Raw genomic sequence first — 20595 nt, 5'->3', positions numbered from 1 at the left:
AGAGAGAGAGAGAGAGAGAGAGAGAGAGAGAGAGAGAATGAAGACCAAAACATGTGTTTTGCTGTAGAGGAGATTTGTGGTTACTCGGTCAGAGGGAGAGAGAGATATAGAGTGTGAGAATGCAAGGGGTAACAGGAGAGAGATGGTGGTGAAGTGCCAGGGTATACTCACAAGGAACAGGGATCAAAATATAAATGGTATTGTAGAAAGGTTTTGTTACCAACATAGGCAACAGCACACTGTACTTTTTCCATCCTATTCTTATTCTAGCAACCACACTTTTGGAAGATAAACCTCCACTGTTAATTAGGTTACCTAGGTAACAGAAACTATCTATTTCCTTTAATAACTGGGCATTTGAGAGAGTCTATTCTCCATGTGTTCTTAGCAGTGAACTCCTACTTGCACTCTAAAATCAATTCTGTCAAATCTCACCTTATTGACAGTGATTTTTGGAAAAGTGCAAATGTAAACAAGTACACACACACACAGATATATGATAGAATTTGAGCAACTTCTTTTTTCTACATTTATTTCACATTGCATTGGTTGAGATTAGAGTAGAAGCCACCAATGGTGTCACTGAATATAACCCAAAACCACATGGTTGAAAAGTGATCCATGCCTACACACACACACACACCTACAGTAAATGTACTATATTGGGCATTGTAGAAATACTGCTATCAATGTTTAAATGGCATAAATGCAACTTTTTACAATTGATATCATTAAGCTTCTACAACAATAAATTATATACATGACACACCTAATATTTCAGCATGAAAACATACCTTAGGCAGTTTTGAAGAGCAATAACACATAAACCCAATCATTATGAAGCTCAGATGTTCTCAGATGATATTTTTGCCACTATTTGCTACCAAACAGTTGTGTCAATTCCCTCTAGTTAACTTTCATGAGATGAAATTCCTAAACAAAGTGATTTGAGATGATTATACTTTAAATGACATCCTGTTCAGCACAGAGTGGCAATGCCACTCTAAAAATTGCTACGATGTGAGTTGGTGGCAGTCAGGCAGTCATTTTTATGTTTCTTTTTCTCTTCATTTCCTATGTGTATGTGTGTGTGTGCTCATACGCATGCGTGTGTATGCCCTCACCTAGCTAAGTGTAAATGTCTAGTAAATACATTAAGCATTACTTAATACTGTTGAAGCATTACATTAAATGTATTGTATTAGGTATTACAGAAATATTGCTATGAATGTTTAAATGAAGTACGAATAATGCTAGATGGTATAGTTTTTTCAAACAAAATATACTTTTGATCCGTATTAAACTACATACAATTTATAACCGATATTTTGGCAAAGATTTTATTATTCTTTTAAATTTTGTAAAGGACATTTCACACTGATATATCAGTTGTAAATAGTGTGCAATTGATCATAGAAGACCTGATATAAATTGCAAAACCCCCAGAGGTCTCATGGTTTTCTTATTTTGCATGCACACATAAGCGTCCAACCCATGCCAGCATGGAAAACAGATGTTAAAAGATGGTGTGTGTGTGTGTGTAGACATAGCTGTGTAATTAAGATGTCCTCTTCCTAATCATATACTTTTGAGTTCAGTCCCACTATGTGGAATCTTGGGTATGAGGGTATGAGGATATGTAACAATCATGGTTACTTGAAAGGTTGTATGTGATATGAAATGATAACAAACAAAACCAAATTGTACATACAATTCAATCTGAGCTTATTTACAGTACTCATCTGAATAATAATTCTTTCTACTAATGGCAGAAGGCCAGCAATTTTGGGAGAGTGGGTAAGTTGATTATATCATCAACCCCAGTGGTCAACTGGTGCTTATTTTATTGACTCCAAAATTGACCTCAGCAGAATTTGAACTCAGAACATGCAGATGGATGAAACGCTGCTAGGCATTTTGCCCAGTATACTAATGATTCTGCCAGCTCACTGCCTTCATCATTTGAGTAATATTGATAATATATATATATTTAATCTTTTTAAATAACAGCATTCATAGTTGAATATACACACACAGACACAGAGTAACGTCTCATAAAGATATTGTTTTGATCTAAGTATAACAGATTTTTTTACTTGTTTACATTAACAGAATATTCTTTATTTTAGGAAATAATTGGAAAAACAAATTTCATTTGTATTCTAAACCATGTTTGAACATTTTTTAAATGGTAGTAATGAAGTACTTTAGTATAGAAAACAAGTTTTTTTGTAAATGTAATTAATGGATGGCAATCTAAAAATATATAAAGCAAACATGAGGTGCTGGAGAGCAATGACAAGACACTGTCCTGATTTCAGACTGTCATTACAGTTTTTGTCTGAATAACAAACTGCAATGAGTTGTAATGACAATCTCTGCTTTGATACCAAATTGAAATCTTTTATCTATTTTTGTTTCAGTCATTAGACTGCAGCCCTGCTAGAGCACCACCTTGAAGAATTTTTTAGTCAAATGAATCACCCCAGGTTTTACGTTTTTAAACCTGGTACTTATTCTATCAGTCTCTTTTGCTTGCTAAGTTACAGGAACACAAACACACACACACATATACGACAGGCTTCTTTCAATTTCCATCAACCAAATCTACTCACAAGGCTCTAGTTGGCTTGAGGTTATTGTAGAAGACTCTTTCCCAAAGTGCCATACAGTGGGACTAAACCCAGAACCATGTGCTTGGGCAGCAAGCTTCTTACCACACAGCCTAAGTTTTCATACTGAAATCAAAATGCTAAGTTTTAAATTTAGAAGACACTCCTTGGATTTATATGAAATTGTGAAGACAAACCTCATTTTGGTATCGAATTGTGATGAGAAGTTTTGCTTTGATGTAATATTTAGTTTTAATTCTCACTTTCATATCAAAGTAAGGTGACATCTTTTGTTAGGCTATCAAACTAAATGTCAGTCTTTTATCTAACAACAAACGACAATGACAGTCCTAGCTTTGTGATGTCAGTCTTTGTTATAATATATAACTGCAACAAAACTCTTTGAACTGATAATCTTACTCTGATATTCAACTGCAACATGCTTCACTCAGCCAATGAAGTGGTTTGCTATGGTTTTACCAGGGGAGTTAACAAATTTCAATGTCCATCTATAATACTAAATTACACCAGTTTCCTATTTGAAAATTACACCGCTATACAATTTTCACTTGTACAAGAACTATTTATCTGCTTGGACATGTCTTACTAGAGTTCTGAATTCTGGGATTGATATTTGACAGAAACAGACACAGATTCCACAGTTCTTCAATTCAAATCCTGTCCAAATCAATTTAGCCTCCTTTTCCCAATAAATTATACACCAACAAGCTTACAACTGAGAAGATTAAGTGAACTTGAGTTCTTGAACTGATTGGAAAATTGATACAGTAGATGAGTGACTTGCAGCTTATCACTTGCAACCAACTCCAGCAGTCACAGGAAGCAGACTGATAGTGAGAATGGCCAAGCACTATAAATGTGTGATAAATATAACAAAAGATTTCCTTGTCAGATATGTTGCAACAATCAGAAAAGGTCTCAAAAGATAAATGGAATAATCATCATGAACTGTATTATTTTTTAATTGTGTTTTATGCTAACTTGAATAGAATGGTTCTTTTTACATGGACTTAGTGAGAAAAATGAATATGTGCCAACCATTGGACTATAAAATCTATCTTTTTGGCTAGGTAAATTGCAGAAACAAGAATGCCTGAGGACAGAAGACCAGGTTTGAACTATTGGCATATAACCAGGACAGCAGCAAAATCTCTCATGACTACCAAAATTATTCAGTGAAAAGTTATTTAAAATGCTATGAATAGACTTTAAAAACCTTTGACCTATAAAGTATTTTAAATTTTAGAGAAGTTGAAGATTATAATATCTATTTCAAAACATCAGTAATTGCGAGAGATGATTTTGATTCAAAATACAAAATCCCAATGAAATTAATAAGAGGGTGCCAATGTTGCAAAAAGTCACAAAAAAATACAAAATGCACTCCAGCCTGAAGCTGATTTTCTAGGGAGTATACTTTTTTTTTGTTTCTAATGAAATGATTATGATAAAGATGTGTGAGTTGTAAATTATGAATGAATGATATCAAAATGAAAAATGGTCGATAAATAATTTTGTTACACAGATCAATTTTGAATATACTGCACAGTATCAAGCCTCCATGTGACTGACCAACAAACAAGAAATAGTAACCAAATCTTCATTGAATCTAATTTCACCATCTTAAATATATATTAGATATGTGCATGGAGCTCAACAGTAACAACTATTTAAAAATAACTTAAAAATCAGTATCCAGTTTTTCTTTCCTTTTTCTGAAAGAATTTCATACAAATGAGTTATATATCTGAAACTTCTGATTTGTTGGGGACACTCTCACATAGGTGTGAGGAATGAAGGCACATTGCCCAGAAGTTACAATGTTTTGTTCATGATTATAAAGTCACTGGTTCAATTTCTGGACAGGGCTGTTTCATGTTACTCCAGTCTATCCAGTTGTAATGATTACCAGCCAGGCATTGGGTACAACCCTCTCTCCTGCAAAATGTCACATCATTGATGCTCCACTGAGTCAAGAGGTGGAGAGAAACTAAGATGGTGTCTAAGTCTGCTTGCAACTACATAGACACCTAAAACAATTAGTAAAAAAATATCACATGCTATTAAGCCACATTCATACTTTATTTATTGAAGCTAAAAACATCATTAAGCTGCTGGAAACAATTGTTAGAAAATCATGAATAACTTCATCTATTTATAAAGCAGTTAATAGCAACAACAAGGATATAGAAACAATTTTTTTTTAATGTATTTTCTTATTCACAAACACCTAACAATCAGCAAAAGGCAGCCAAATAGTTCCAAATTTCTCATATTTTATGTTGTTTAGAAATAATTTAGAAAAGATATTTCACTGCAGTTAAATTTCAGAATTCTGTTTATTTCTATTTCTAGTTCTTTCCTTATCCAATTACTGTCATTTGAACTGAATATATATAAAAGTAGGAAATGAGAAAAAGATATTTACTGATAGCCATCTTTTACCTGCTATGTCAGAATTTGTTCATGCAGACATATTTCCAAATATAGATTTGATGCTTAAATTTTAACAAGCATACCCATACTGACACTAAAAAGACATTTCCAGTAGTGAATCAAACTCTTAAAAATTTGTAAGCATAAAAATCAGGTATTACTTAAACTATGCACTGGCCAACCTGTGCAAGCAAGGAAAAATGGACTTAAAACTGATAATGGCCTCATTATCATCATCACTGAAAGAGACCCATCATCAATTGAAAACGTGATTAGCAAAATGGACATCTTACTTTCTAGGAAATTTTTTAATGAATTTTTAAAACTGATTTGTTCTCCTGATAGTCACTATTGATAGCTACTCAATAATCATCATCATCATCCTCATCATCATCGTTTAACGTCCACTTTCCATGCTGGCTGGGTTGGATGATTTGACTGAGGACTAGCAGGCCAGATGGCTGCACCAGGCTACAATCTGATCGGGCAGAGTTTTTACAGCTGGATGCCCTTCCTAATGCCAACTACACCGAGAGTGTAGTGGGTGCTTTTATATGCCACCAGCATGAGGGCTAGTCAGGTGGTACTGACAATGGTCACGTTCAAATGGTGTTTTTTAAATGCCACCTGCACAGGAGCCAGTTCAGTGGCACTGGCAATGACCTCGCTCGAATGTTTTTTCTCGTGCCACCGGCACAAGTGCCAGTCAGTTGCCCTGGCAATGATCACGCTTGGATGGTACTCTTAGCGCTCCACTAGCACGGATGCCAGTCATGCGGTGCAGTCATCATATTTGATTTCGATTTCACTTGTCTCAACAGGTCTTCACAAGCAGAGTTTAGTGTCCAATGAAGAAAAGATACACATAAGTGGGCTGGTTACATTCGGGTTATGGTCTCACTTGGCTTGCCGGGTCTTCTCAAGCACAGCATATTTCCAAAGGTCTCGGTTACTAGTCATTGCCTCAGGGAGGCCTAATGTTCGATGGTCGTGCTTCACCCCCTCATTCCAGGTCTTCCTGGGTCTACTTCTTTCACAGGTTCCCTCAACCACTAGGGTGTGGCACTTTTCACACAGCTATCCTCATCCATTCGTACCACATGACCATACCAGTGCAGTCGTCTCTCTTGCACACCACATCAGATGCTTCTTAGGTCCAACTTTTCTCTCAAGGTACTTACACTCTGTCGAGTATGCACACTGACATTACACATCCAGCGGAGCATACTGGCTTCGTTCCTTGCAAGCTTACGCATGTCCTCAGCAGTCACGGCCCATGTTTCACTGCCATGTAGCATGGCTGTTCGTACACATGCGTCATACTGTCTACTTTTTACTCTGAGCGAAAGGCCCTTTGTCACCAATAATATATCTGTAATACAATTCTTCATCTTTGTATACATTTTCATCTTTGATAGCATCATTTAATTTTTTGCCTTTCTTACATATATTTTGTTGCAGTATTTCTTTCGCTATAAAAGTATAGGATTTAAAATCATTGTATGCATATGTCTGTGTAGCTTAAAACTGGTGATGGTAAAATGGTGTTGCCTTCTTAACTGACTGAAATAAATTAATTTTAATTGAAAACAATTGATCAAACAAATTAAATAAAATTACTCATATACCTTTCCTTTCAATATAAATGGAAAAAAAATATTGGCTAAATATAATTCATCTTATCTTTCTACATTCACACTTGAGTTTATTTTGAATAAACAACAAGTGTATCAGTATTTTCTAAAAATGTCCTAAATTATATAAATAATCCAAAATTCTGAGTGTGTTTGGTATTTGAACTATGACATATTGACTGGTAATTTTGTGCAAGATAACCTCTCAACCGTGGTAGTCATTAATTCATAATTATCAACAGAAAACCCCTTCTGTCTAAGAAATCCCATCAAAATTTACTCATCTATAACTTAATATGGGAGCATTAGAATGAGTTAGGAATGTTCCACCACCACCACCACCAATGTCCACTTTTCCTTGCTTGCATGGGTTGGATGGAGTTTACTGAAACAGATTTTCTATGGCCGGATGCCTTTTCTGTTGCCAACCCCTACCTGTTGCCAAGGTCAGACATGTTCTTGCAAATATTGGAGACGAACAACACTGATTGTATAACAGTAACAATCAGTTTACATCTATAACACAATGTCATGACAAGGAGACACAAACATACATATACTTACACATACACATATACATGACAGGCTTCTTTCAATTTCTATCTACCAAACCCAGTCACAAGGCTTTAGCAGGAAATGGCCAAGGTGCCACACAATGGGACTGGACCAAGAACCATGTGGTTGGGAGGCAAATGGCTTACCACCTATTACTACAATATATAAATACACACACACACACATACATACACACACACACACACACACACCAGATGACTAAGCAAAAAGATATACTAACACAATGTTGAAACCTTAGAAATATTCCTCAAATAGCTTTATTCCTACTTTACAATTTATTAATCTAATTTATTAAGATACAATCAAGAATTGACATAAATAAAACATTAAATAACAATGTTGAAGAATGGTTTTCTGAAGCTTAATGTATATTCTAATAATATATATTAATGATAAAAAAGTAAGAAATAGTATTTTATGTTCATGACCAATGTCCAAACTATGCCACAATAAAATCCTTCTAATTAAACCATAGTTGAACAAATCATTATTTGAAAATATTTCAGAGAAGTTTACTTCTTTGTATTTCCTGCAGAATTTTTCTTTTTTCTTTTCTTTTAATGTGAACTGAAACTTTCCAATATATTCCAATTAATGACTAATATCAGACTGGCTCTGGCTTGTGTAATTATTGTTTAATGTTTCACCTAATTTATATTAAAAAAAAAAAAAATTGAATTTTTATTTTACTTTCATGAAAGCAGGTATAAAAAATAGTGCAGGGGCTTTTTTCTGCTAGAAACTTATTTCAGAGAAACTTTTTATTGTTATTGATTAAGAATTCATTCACATAAACAAGCTGATCATTTCAAAACAAACAATAGCAACACTCAAGCAGTTTTTAGAAAGAAGGAAAGTCAAAAACAGACTGAAATGATGACGACAACGATGGTGACAACAACATCATCTTGTGATGTAAGAGTAATTGGAAGACGAGATATTTATAAAACAATGACTGTATTAAAACTAACACAATTAAAAGAAACAACATTAGAGATCCAAAGATAGAGAAGTGAAAGAATGTTTGAATTCATGAACAGAGAAAAGAACTGGTGTCTGCTATATAACTATTTCTGACAAGATTTGTGAAAATGAAGTAAATTACTTCTAAGACATTAAATCAGTAACAAGACAACTAGGTGAGAGAAAAGTAAAAAAATAAAAAGTAAAACATACTAGGCTGTGTTTTTTTCAATATCTCCATTAACAAATGTTTTCCAAACTAACAACAGTGTTATTATTCTTATGATAATTCATGTTATAAACAATTGTAATGATAACACAGACTGTTAAGATTTCTTGATATCTTAGCTATTTTAAAACTGATTTAAAGTTTTAAAATTCTCTTGACTGAAACTGACCATTATCTAGAAAACAAATTCATACAATATTCAGCCTTCTAAATCTTCTGACACCAAGTGTTTATTTAAATTAAAAACCCACCAGATCTAGAACATTCCAAAAAGATCTGTCTTCTCCCCTAACTGATTACATAATCAGTATACACTATATGAAATAGGTGGCGAGCTGGCAGAAACATTAGCACGCCGGGCGAAATGCTTAGCGGTATTTCGTCTGCCGCTACGTTCTGAGTTCAAATTCCGCCGAGGTCGACTTTGCCTTTCATCCTTTTGGGGTCGATTAAATAAGTACCAGTTATGCACTGGGGTCGGTATAATTGACTTAATCCATTTGTCTGTCCTTGTTTGTCCCCTCTGTGTGTAGCCCCTTGTGGGTAGTAAAGAAATAACACTATATGAAGTAGATAACAAAAACATGTCTCCTACTAAACTTTAAACACAACATCATGCCATCTTTTTCTCAGTTATAGTGCATATTGGATTACATTATCCAATGCGGCCTTCTTTTTCTATTGACAGAGTGTGATTTTTTGAGGAAAATTAGGTCACCATATTTTGCAGGTTGAGCAGCCACATTGCAGTGTTCTCATATCATCATCATCTAGCATCCATGTTCCATATTAGCATGGTTTAGACAATTTAACAAGATCTGATCAGTCCAAAGACTGCATTGAGGTCCAATGTCTGCCTTGGAATGGTTTCTATGGCTGGATGCCTTTTCTAATGCCAACTACTTTACAGCATGTATTGAGTGCTTCTTTTGTAGCAGCAGCAATAGTGAGGTTGCTGCACAGGCTGCAAGATTAAGAACCCTATTGACTGAGTAGGGCTACAATAAAGAGGGAGATGGTATTGCATAAGAGGTTAAAGTGAGAGAGAAGGAGCCAGAACAGAATAGATTTCTAGCAGTAGGGAAGCTATAAAGTTACTCACATAACAAAGAAGAGGGTGAAAGTAGCCAGAGGTAAAAATTGTGGTGAGTTAGGGCCAGGATTGACACCTCATGACACAAGTTGAGTAGAAGTGAGTAAGGACAGGAGAATAGGATGTGTGGGTGGGTAAATGCTGCCTTGGAATGGTTTCTATGGCTGGATGCCTTTTCTAATGCCAACTACTTTACAGCATGTATTGAGTGCTTCTTTTGTAGCAGCAGCAATAGTGAGGTTGCTGCACAGGCTGCAAGATTAAGAACCCTATTGACTGAGTAGGGCTACAATAAAGAGGGAGAGTGTAAGGCAGATTTAGAAATGGTTGGAGTTGGGGAATGGGTGAAAGAGTGAATATTATAAGTGTTGAGGGTCAATAAGAAGGGAAGGTAAGAAAGAAGGAAAAGTAGTTGACAACTGTAGAAATTGGGTAGAATTGAGGGGTGACCAATGATACTAGAGTAGGGAGAGGTAGGAGAGAAGAGATGACTAATGGTGCAGAAAAGGGGTGGGGTGGTGAAAAGCAGCAGAATAGTAGTAGTAATGATAATAATAACAAGAATACTCAGAAAACGCAAATCTCCACCAAGGCAACATCAACATCCTCTCAACGATTAGCCAGAGATGACTTTTAAAATGAGAATACTTGAAATTAACTCAACTGCTCTCTCAAATGAAAATACTAAAAACGAACCCAACTACTCTCAAAAATTAAGTAAAAAAACTGGAAAAATAATCCAGAATCCTTGTCCAGTACCTGATCGATCCCAAAATCTAATCAGTTTGTGCCAGTTACAAGGCCAAACATCCCTGAAAATTTCATCTGAATCCATCCAGCAGTTCATGAGATATCTTGTCCATGGACAAACAAACAAACACAACTGAAAACAATGCCTCCGCCTTAGCGAAGGCAGAGGTAATGATAATAATGACATAGAAGACAGGGGGACATAGAAGACAGAGAGATGATTGGCAGAAAGGAGGAAGGAAGGCAAAATAATTTAGTGGCTCAGAAGTCTGATTAATACAAGATATGAGTGGAGAGGTCAGTATTAAAAATGAAAGATTGATAACAGTGAAATGGTTCCAAGTACTAAGAGGAGGTAGAGATGGGTGTTAAGTGGCTCAGGGAAAAGCTGAAGTGTACTTTTAGAGAGATAATGAGTGGTGGAAATCTTGAGGAGAAAATTTGGCTAAGGTGAGAATGTCCTGAGGAGGAAATTTGGGGTTTGCTGACTTAGGCTAAGCAACAACAAAATACTAAATGCACATGAACACAAATCCTAGCATCACTAGAAATGACTTGCTTGTCATATAGTCAACATACTTGACTTCAATATAGTATTTAATCGAAGCCAGAGGGATGAGAGTCAAGCCCAATAGGATTTAAAATTAAAGCGAAACACTGTGCATGCTTGTGTGTGTGTGTGTGTGTGTGTGTGTGTGTGTGTGTGTGTGTGTGTGTGCACGCGTGAGTGCATGCCTGCATGTGAGTGCATGCCTGCATGTGAGTGCATGCCTGCATGTGTGTGCATGTATGTATGTTTAATTATATTTGTACTGCTGTGTGGAGGCGCAATGGCCCAGTGGTTAGGGCAGCGGACTCGAGGTCATAGGATCGCGGTTTCGATTCCCAGACCAGGCGTTGTGAGTGTTTATTGAGCAAAAGCACCTAAAGCTCCACGAGGCTCCGGCAGGGGATGGTGGCGAACCCTGGTGTACTCTTCCACCACAACTTTCTCTCACTTTTACTTCCTGTTTCTGTTGTGCCTGTAATTCAAAGGGTCAGCCTTGTCACACTGTGTCACGCTGAATATCCCCGAGAACTACGTTAAGGGTACACGTGTCTGTGGAGTGCTCAACCACTTGCACGTTAATTTCACGAGCAGGCTGTTCCGTTGATGGGATCAACTAGAACCCTTGACGTCGTAAGCGACGGAGTGCCAACAACATTTGTACTGCTGTAAAGATTACTGAGCTATGAGTGACATTTTCCCTGTCAACAAGTCATCCTCTGGCTTTGTACCTTCCAAAATATGTAGTGTAAGAGATCCCTTATTTGAAAAAGCAAGAAGAGTATCTAGTTGTAAAACAATATCTCAATAAAATATTCATCTAATCCATACTAGCATGGAAAAACACAAAAAAAGTTTCATACATTACAATAATGGTGTTATGTAGGAAATTGAATCCCATAATTTATCCAGTTGATTATTGCTTACTCTTTACTTTGATGATATTGTTTATTATGGTGGATTCTTGGAGAAAGGATATGGTCAGAAGTACACTATACTGAATTGAGTGAAGTGAAAGATTAAATTAACTTCAGTGAGATTCGATTTTAAATCTATGTTGAATAAAATGATTGAAGAATAATATTAATGATAACCAACAGGAATTTAACTACAGAATCAAGACTGTTAGCAACTTGAAGGCTCCTGGAATATTCAAAATTCACAATTTCAGGTTAATGTACTCAATGAGTGTAAATTAAAGTAACAGGTTTCAATGAATTGCTATCAGGTCAAAAATTAACACCTAATAATCTATTTGGAAGAAAAACAATATTAAATTTCAAACACCAGTGACTTTATGACTTCTACTCCAATCTATGAACTGAATGTTCTGAAGAGAAGTACATTTGAAGTCAATAAAACTATATTACTTACGAAATTGACAGATGAAGTTATAATGATACAGGACCATGTCACAATGATAATCATGCCAACGCCAGTTTTGCTTTCGCCGCATTACAACACAATCTTCAAAGAAGTCTGTGATGCCTTTAGGCTCCTTAGGAGCCCAGTAGGTCCATGTCACTTCCTCACCTGTAATGGGAAAGAAAAATTAAATTGATGAATTAAATAACCAATAAAATTTTATTTGCATTATAAACTCCAAACTAAATATCTGCAATTCCAATATTAAATGTTTCTTTTTTTAAATCTTAAACAACCAAGTGAAGTTGACTTTTCCAGAAATTAACAAAGTAATTATATTTTGGAGTTGCACTTGTTTTGCATGGGATTCTGTTAGAGGTTGTGTTTTAAAACTGAAACAGTATGTTGAGGAGTGTCAATGACCAAGTCATAGGTGAACTGTTTTTGTTTTATGATGCTTTGAAGTATATAAGACTACTGAAAATAAAATCATTAAAATAACAGTATATGTATGTATGTTTAAGATGGTTATGATGACAATACCACAATATAACTGACTTCAACTTAAATGACAATGAAAAACAGAACTCAACAACTCAACACTAATAATGGGAATATTTCATCTCATACATTTTCTCATTAAAAAAAAATCATTCAGCATTTTGCATGATGGTGTCCTTGTACCCTGTTCATATTCTTTAGTACAAATTTAAAAGAGTTTAAGAATGGTTAGTTGAGTTTATTTTTTCTATTATCAATGTATTATCCCATTTCCTGCTGATTCTATCACTGATGATGAACTGCTCTGATTGAAACAGTATGTTGTAAAAACTACTGAACTTTATTTAGCAATCCTTTGACTGAATTACATCAGTTATTAATATATAAATATATGGAAATTATAAGTTGCATACTGATAGCCAGAAAACTTAGACCATTCTCTGATAGATCACATTAACTATGTTCGTCTTCAATTAAAAAACAATAATGATGGTGTTAGTATCTGAAAATGGAAAACAGTGACTAACTGGAAGAAAGATTTAAATTGAAATCTTCTTGATGTCATTACAGAGAGCTTTGTTTTAAAAATCTATCTTTTGTATCATTTACATTTTTTTCAAATAGAACTACTTGCAAATACTAAATTTCATTTGTCACCAACACCATTATTTATTCAGCTGGAAAACATTGCTACAGAATGTGAATCATTGCTGAAGAGTGCTTATTTTACCGGGAGAATGTAAGAAGTTTTTAGTAACAGCCAAACATTTTATTTTATTCTATATAATCTGGAAAAGTATTAACAGGACTAAATAAGCAGAAAATAGAAATGCCCACACAGTCACTTGAAATAATTTAGCTGCACAACTTCTCTACGCATCTCTCTCTCTCTCTCTCATATATATATATATATATATATATATACACACACACACACACAAGCACACAGACACATACATATGCATATATATATATACATACACACATATACAAATATATCTATATACATATATGCATGCACTATATACATATGATGATTTATTATCAGTTGACAGATATCGGCATGGATCAGTGAATAGTTTGCTGTTCCCTTGTTTATACAAGACTACTGATTCTTGTTAGATTCATTGGCTCAAGGGTGATTCTGGCTAATGAGACACATGTTGAAACACCAGTGTCTCAGAATCTCATGTGCTAATTAATTAATTGAGTGTGTTACAAACAGATATTTGTTCTCTTGTGACAACCACAACAGTGACTAACATATTCACATTCAAATCTGCCACAATATATTAAGAATGAATATGTTTGTCATCATTTTGATTCTTGTTATTCACTGTGCATATGACAATTTATTATTTACACACATGTATTTATATAAATACATATGGTGGTTTTTACTCCTTATGCAGAGTCCGACCACCTCTTGTACTTATACCTTAGATCCATCATGGCATCTGATGCAACCTTTTAAACCAAACAATGTGTTGAAAAGTGTTACAGTGTTTTAATGTAGTTGCAGACTCATTATATATTCATTCACCAACTGTTCAAATCACTAACATGTAAACCAACAATATCTCTTCTTAATAGCTTCTACAACTCTCTGTATAATATATGGCTGCGCATACGACATTACTCTGACATCTCCAGCATGCATGCGTATTTATACATTTCAGAATCGTTCATTTATCCTTTCATGGGTGCATTCAGATTCCACCACAACATCTCCCCCTTTTAAGTTTGACTTTCCCTGAGAGTCAAAACTTATTTATTACCACCTTTCTCCCCACCCTTTTTCTTTTTTCTATTTCCTCGGGTAGAAATTGGAATATTTTTTTCTTTTTGGTTTAATTTTCAACATTTTCAACCGCTTTCTTTTTCTAGTTGATGTACACGCTGGTTCAACCATTTCTTGCAGTACTGGAACATCAAACATGTCATATAGAACTGTTCTATATTTTAGAGATGAGGAATTTTGTACATTATTTACATTGGATGGATATGTGTCCTCATCTTGTTTGTTGTTAGCATAACATTTCAGCTGATTTACTCTTCAGCCCTCATCAAGTGTCCTGGTAGAATTTTGAACTCAACCCTACCAGGATACCTGATGAGGGCTGGAGAGTAAATCAGCTGAAATGTTGTGGTAACAACAAACAAGATAAGGATGCATATCTGTCCAATATAAATGATGTCATATAGAATTTCCATTGGCTCTGCCTTATTTTTTCTTCTCTAAATCTTTTTTTCATTTGCTTTAGATGTCTTTTATGTTCCCATGTATGCCCTTTTACCATATATGTTACTCTTCCTAAACGTTTAGTTATTTTTTTGTTCTTTTCAACTTTATTTGCTGTTTTTATATTTAAAAACAAAACACTTTGCCACCTATATTGAAATACTTCATTTTATTTTCAGTGTTTCTCTGTATTTTTTGTTTTCTTCCCAGTAGTATTTTACCAAATACTGACCGGACTATCCTGGCAAACATTAGTTCAGCCAACGACATACCTGACTCTGTGTTGGGGTTAGGCGTTATTCTGTAAACATGCAAGAATTGAGTCAATGTAGTATTCAGTAATAATTTATTTCTAGTTTTCCTCATAGCTCTCTTAAATGTGTCTATGAAACATTCTGCTAGGCTGTTAGATCTTAGATAGTATGGCAGGGTGGTAACATGCTCTATTGAATGCATTTTACAAAAGTTTTTAAACTCCTTTGCTGTGAACTGTGTTCCATTATCAAACACTATAGTGTCTGGGACACCAAATTGTGCAAAAAGTTCATCTAAAAATTCTATTGTTACTTTAGAGGTTGGCTTTCTGCATTTACATATTTCTGACCATTTTGTGTGACTATCTACAACTACTAGATAATACACATAATTTAGTGGTCCTGCAAAATCTATATGCAATCTAGACCAAGGTACGTCATGGTTGGGCTAAGGTTGAATTTTTACTGGTGGTGACTTTGCTGCCAGGGCACAACCCCTGACGGCTTTCACCTTCAGGTACGAGGAAAAGTGTCTAAACTTGGTCAGTAAGTCTCATCATCAAACTGCTTTTCAGCATAATCTAAGAGTTTCCCATTGCTTGTCACCAAAGAGTAGACTTGCTACTGACACTTTCCTGAGTAAAAATCATCACAAGTGATGAAAAGTGAGTTCTTTATAACCAGATCCAATGAAAACGGCAATGGCCAGCACCCAATTGAAAAAGGAGAACCCATTCCCAAACCAGAATTATGTCTAAAAAAGTTCTGCTGCACGGTTGGTGGGATATGAAGAGTGTTGTTTATTATGATAAAGACCAAAGAAGTGTATGATTTTTCCTATATTGAAATGCAACAGGACTTTCTCGTTTCCAACTGTGTGCATCCATCCATCCACACACACATATAAACAGACATACATATATGCATACACACACACACATATCTATGCATTAGTACAAAAGTCCCATCTAAACTAAGGGTGACATGGTGGTGGAATGATGCTGAATGGGAGAAGGAGAGTCTGCCAAATGTTAACCCAACTGAGGGACCAACTATCCGAATCAATAGTACCCTGGTATATAAAGCAATTAAGGATATGAAGACAGGGAAAGCCTCAGGCACATCAGAAATCACCACTGAGATGCTTAAAATATCTGGCAGTGTAGGTTATGGGCTAGTCACATGTACAGTTAACCAGGTGGTACACAAAGGGGTCATACCCAATGACTGGTGTAGCAACACCATAGTCAACTGCTACAAAGGTAAATTGTGACACCTCAGATAGAAATAATTACAGAGATATCAAATTGTTGGATCAGGTGATGAAAATCATGGAGAGGGTCATAGCCTAACTAATCAGGGAGAGAGTTAGTCTAGATGAGATGCAGTTTGGTTTTGTGCCAGGGAAAGCATCACTGATGCTATATTTCTGGTAAGGCAGCTACAAGAAAAATATATAGCCAAAAATAAACCTCTGTACTTGGCTTTCCTTGACATGGAGAAAGCCTTTGACAGGGTCCCCTGATCCCTTATCTGGTAGGGATAGATGAGTGGTTGGTGAGAGCTGTACAAGCCATATACAGGGATACTGCCAGTAAGGTGAGGGTTGGCAACGAGTATGGCAAAGAGTTCAGGGCACAAGTAGGGATTTACCAAGGATCAGTCCTCAGCTGCCTCTTGTTCATTATAGTCCTCCAGGCAATAACAGAGGAGTTCAAGACAGGCTGCCCCTGAGAGCCCCTTTATGCTGATGACCTTATTCTTATAGCTGAATCACTACCAGAACTAGAGCAGTTTCAGGTGTGGAAGCAAGGTCTAAAATTAGAGTTAACCTAGCAAAAACCAAAGTTATAGTAAGTAGGAAAGCAGACAAATTACAAATCCCCTCAGGTAGATGGCCCTGCTCGATTTGTAGGAAAGGTGTAGGTAGAAATTCCGTAAGATGTACCCAGTTTAAGCTATGGATACATAAGAGGTGCGGCAATATCAGAGGAAGGTTAACAGAGAAAATAGCTTTTGCATGTAGAAGATGCACAGTTACAATAAACACCAAAAATGTACAGAAAATAGACTCCATCAAATGCCAGGGAGGAAAACTAGAAGTAGTCGATAGCTTCCACTACCTAGGTGACCAAGTTAGTAGCGGGGGTGGATGCTCCAAGAGCTTAATTGTTACAATAAGAATAGGTTGGACAAAGTCCAGAGAGCTGCTACCTCTGTTGGTAACAAAGGGCCTCTCTCTCAGAGTGAAAGGCAGATTGTATGATACCTGTGTAAGCATCTTGAGAGAAAAGCTGAGCATAAGAGGAATCATATGTGGTGTACAAAAGAGACAAATGCATTGGTATGGTCATGTAATGCATATGTATGTGGACAGTTGTGTGAAGAGGTGCCAATCTCTACCAGTGGAAGGAAGCTGTGGAAGAGGGAGACCCAGGAAGACATGGGACGAGGGGGTGAAGCACAATCTTCAAATGTTGGGCCTGACAGAGGCAATGACTAGTGACCAAGACCTTTGGCAATATGGCATGCTTGAGAAGACCTGTCAAGTCAAGTGAAATTATAGCTGGGGTTGTTGTCGGTGTCATGGAACTGGCACCAATGCTGCTATCATGTAAAAAGCACCTTTTGAACATTGGGCCTCATAGAGGCAATGTGGCCAATATTGGTGTCATGTAACTAGCACCTGTGCCGGTGGCACATAAAAAGCACCTTCTGAGTTACTGTAGAAACTAAAATGGGGTCAGAACAAAGAATGTTAGAATGGACATGACCAAAATTTTACAATCTAATTCTCACAATCAAATAACTTCCAGAAAATACTTATGTATATAAAAAGAGAAAATTTAAGAATATATGCAATTGAATATCATGATTGCAGCTCATGATGTACAAAAAATTATAGCAGTATTTTAGGTGCAAATGAAGCACGGGACATTATTAGCAACTAAGAATTAACCTAGAGGAAAGTTGCATTGTATCTGGAATAGTGATGGATGATGGCTGTGGTTATAAAAAGGTTGATAATGATGATGAAGATGATGACAATGATATCAAGTTGTGAGAGGTAGGGAACAGAGGAAGACGACACATTCCTAGTACCACTAAGGCCAATATTGATTAACCCTTTTATTACCATATTTATTTTGAGATGCTCTGTATTTCTTTCAATTAATTTTAAATATAACATAGAATTTAGTAAAATAACTTAGTTATCATTAACCTAGTGTTAGGAACATAAATTGTGATTAAGGTTTGGTGGGGAGATTTTAATTCAAAATTTATGGTTTCAGGTGGTTTCAGCCAGGTTGGTATCAAAAGGGTTAATAAAGGATCCCATAAACAAACAGGTAGCCAGATAGATGAGTAAATTTTGCTGAACTGAATTCTTTGATTCAGTACTAAAATTGCGATAGAAATATTATTTTGTAAAATGTTTTTCAACACTATGCTGTTAAAAACAAATTTGTGATTTTGTTTGACAATCAGCACTGATAATACAGTAAATTGAGAGGTTACTTAACAGTAACCTTATAATGATTATCTTGAACTTAAAACTGATTTTATGTTTATTAGAAGAATAGATAGAAAGGACTGTGCTGAACTAATAGACATCTTTTTTACATACATTACTTCTCTGATTACATTCCTTCAATGACAATGGTTTAACTAACATAACAGTTGCAAATGGAGCATAAGGGCTGCTAAATAACAATCTTATTTATTTAATTGATGCTAGAACACATAGAGAGCCATTACATAATTAAATCAAACAATCATGGCAACTTCACTGCTTCAGTGCCAAATCTGTAACTGAACAATGAAATACAACTGATTTAGTCTTATTACAATACTAGAAATGTAGCAGCAGTAATTGTAGTAATAGCAGTTATTGGTTAGTAATCTCTTCAACTTTGCTTGAGCAGATTCTGAAACAAGGTAACCACTCAAGCAATAAAAACTAACTTGCATATCCAGCCACAGAACAGGACTCCATTGCACAATCCATCATACAATATTGCTGTTATTATTGCTGTTGTTCAGCCCCAGGTCAGCCTCAAATGAACAGTCTTGTGATCAAAAGCAATCCATAATAATTACATCATTTTTGTTCAGCAACTGTATACTTAGTGTCCTATTATGCAAGGTGTCCTCACTCTCTCTCTCTCTCTCTCTCTCTCTCTCTCTCTCTCTCTCTTTTTATACAGATAATAGGGTTTTATTTGAAGGAGATTTGACTGCTTTTTCTAACAGCTCAACTTAGCTAATGCATAAACCTAGTAATTGATATAACCTAAGTTGCTACTAAATGAGGTATAATAGTCTAAAGAAAGATTGCTCTTCTTTGATAATAAAATAAAAAAGCTCTCACAAAAAAGAGGTTAACATGACTTGGTGAATAAAGAAAGGTATGTGGTAACTGGCCAGTAGCTAGAGAGATTTGTTTGTTTTTTTCTCTTTATCCCCTTGATATTAAAAAAAAACAAAAAAAAACAAAAAAAAAACAGAACTAGGGATTTGTTCAGTGATATATATTCCAAAAGAATTTTATGCTTTGGGTGTGTAAATAAAACATTTTATTCATTTATTTACATTGGTTTACATAGACGGAACCCTTCATGTCCAGAAGGACTTGTTATTAAATATTATTAGACAGGCTCATACATTTGTTAATATAGAAGCAAAAACATGTGATTATAGTGGTGGTGATGATAGTGATAGTGTTGATAGTAGTGAGCATGATAATGCTGGTGAGGATACTGATGATGATGACAATGGACAATGATAATGATGCTGATAACAGTGCTGGGTGGTGGGGATGGTGATGACTGGATAGTGAAAATGTTGATATTGGTGGTGGGATGTTGATGGCAATAGTGCTGACAATGATAGTGATGATGCTGATAATGACAGTGGTGGCAATGATGATTGTGATCCTTGATCATGATAGTATAATAATGGAAAAAAAAAATTATAAATCACAAGGAAAATGTTATATATTTAATGTTTGCTAAAAAAGAATATTTTGAAAAGCTAATAGAAATAAACAAAATGGGGGTGGTGTATGAAAAGGAAACAAAAATAAAAACAAATTGATAGACAAAGAATGAGAAATACAGAAATAACTTTAAATGAAGAAATATAATAGAAACCTTTGCCTTTCACCAAAAGGAAAAGGAAACACCATGTGAGTAAATAAATTATGAACATAACATATATATGAATTGTTAAGGTTAGCTGAGGCAGCAATGATTTTTTTTCATTTTTTAAGCATTGTTCAGTTTGTTTATTTAGTAATTGCTTCATAAATTTAGAGTAGCAATCAAAATAACAGGAAAAAGGAGAGGCATATATATATATATATATATATA

General features: G+C 35.3%; 1 protein-coding gene across 2 annotated transcripts in view; it reads right to left on the bottom strand.

Moving 5' to 3' along the window:
• The window catches only part of LOC106877846 (uncharacterized), a 158006-nt gene that overhangs the window by 42323 nt on the left and 95088 nt on the right, over nucleotides 1-20595 (bottom strand). For both annotated transcript variants that reach the window (XM_052968273.1, XM_052968274.1), the window contains exon 3: nucleotides 12236-12394. In XM_052968273.1, coding sequence (XP_052824233.1) covers nucleotides 12236-12394 — 159 coding nt within the window. The remainder of the gene's footprint in view (nucleotides 1-12235; nucleotides 12395-20595) is intronic.

This window comes from Octopus bimaculoides, chromosome 5 (assembly GCF_001194135.2).
Source record: "Octopus bimaculoides isolate UCB-OBI-ISO-001 chromosome 5, ASM119413v2, whole genome shotgun sequence".
NCBI classification, from domain to species: domain Eukaryota; kingdom Metazoa; phylum Mollusca; class Cephalopoda; order Octopoda; family Octopodidae; genus Octopus; species Octopus bimaculoides.
This window is presented reverse-complemented; position numbering and strand designations above follow the sequence as displayed.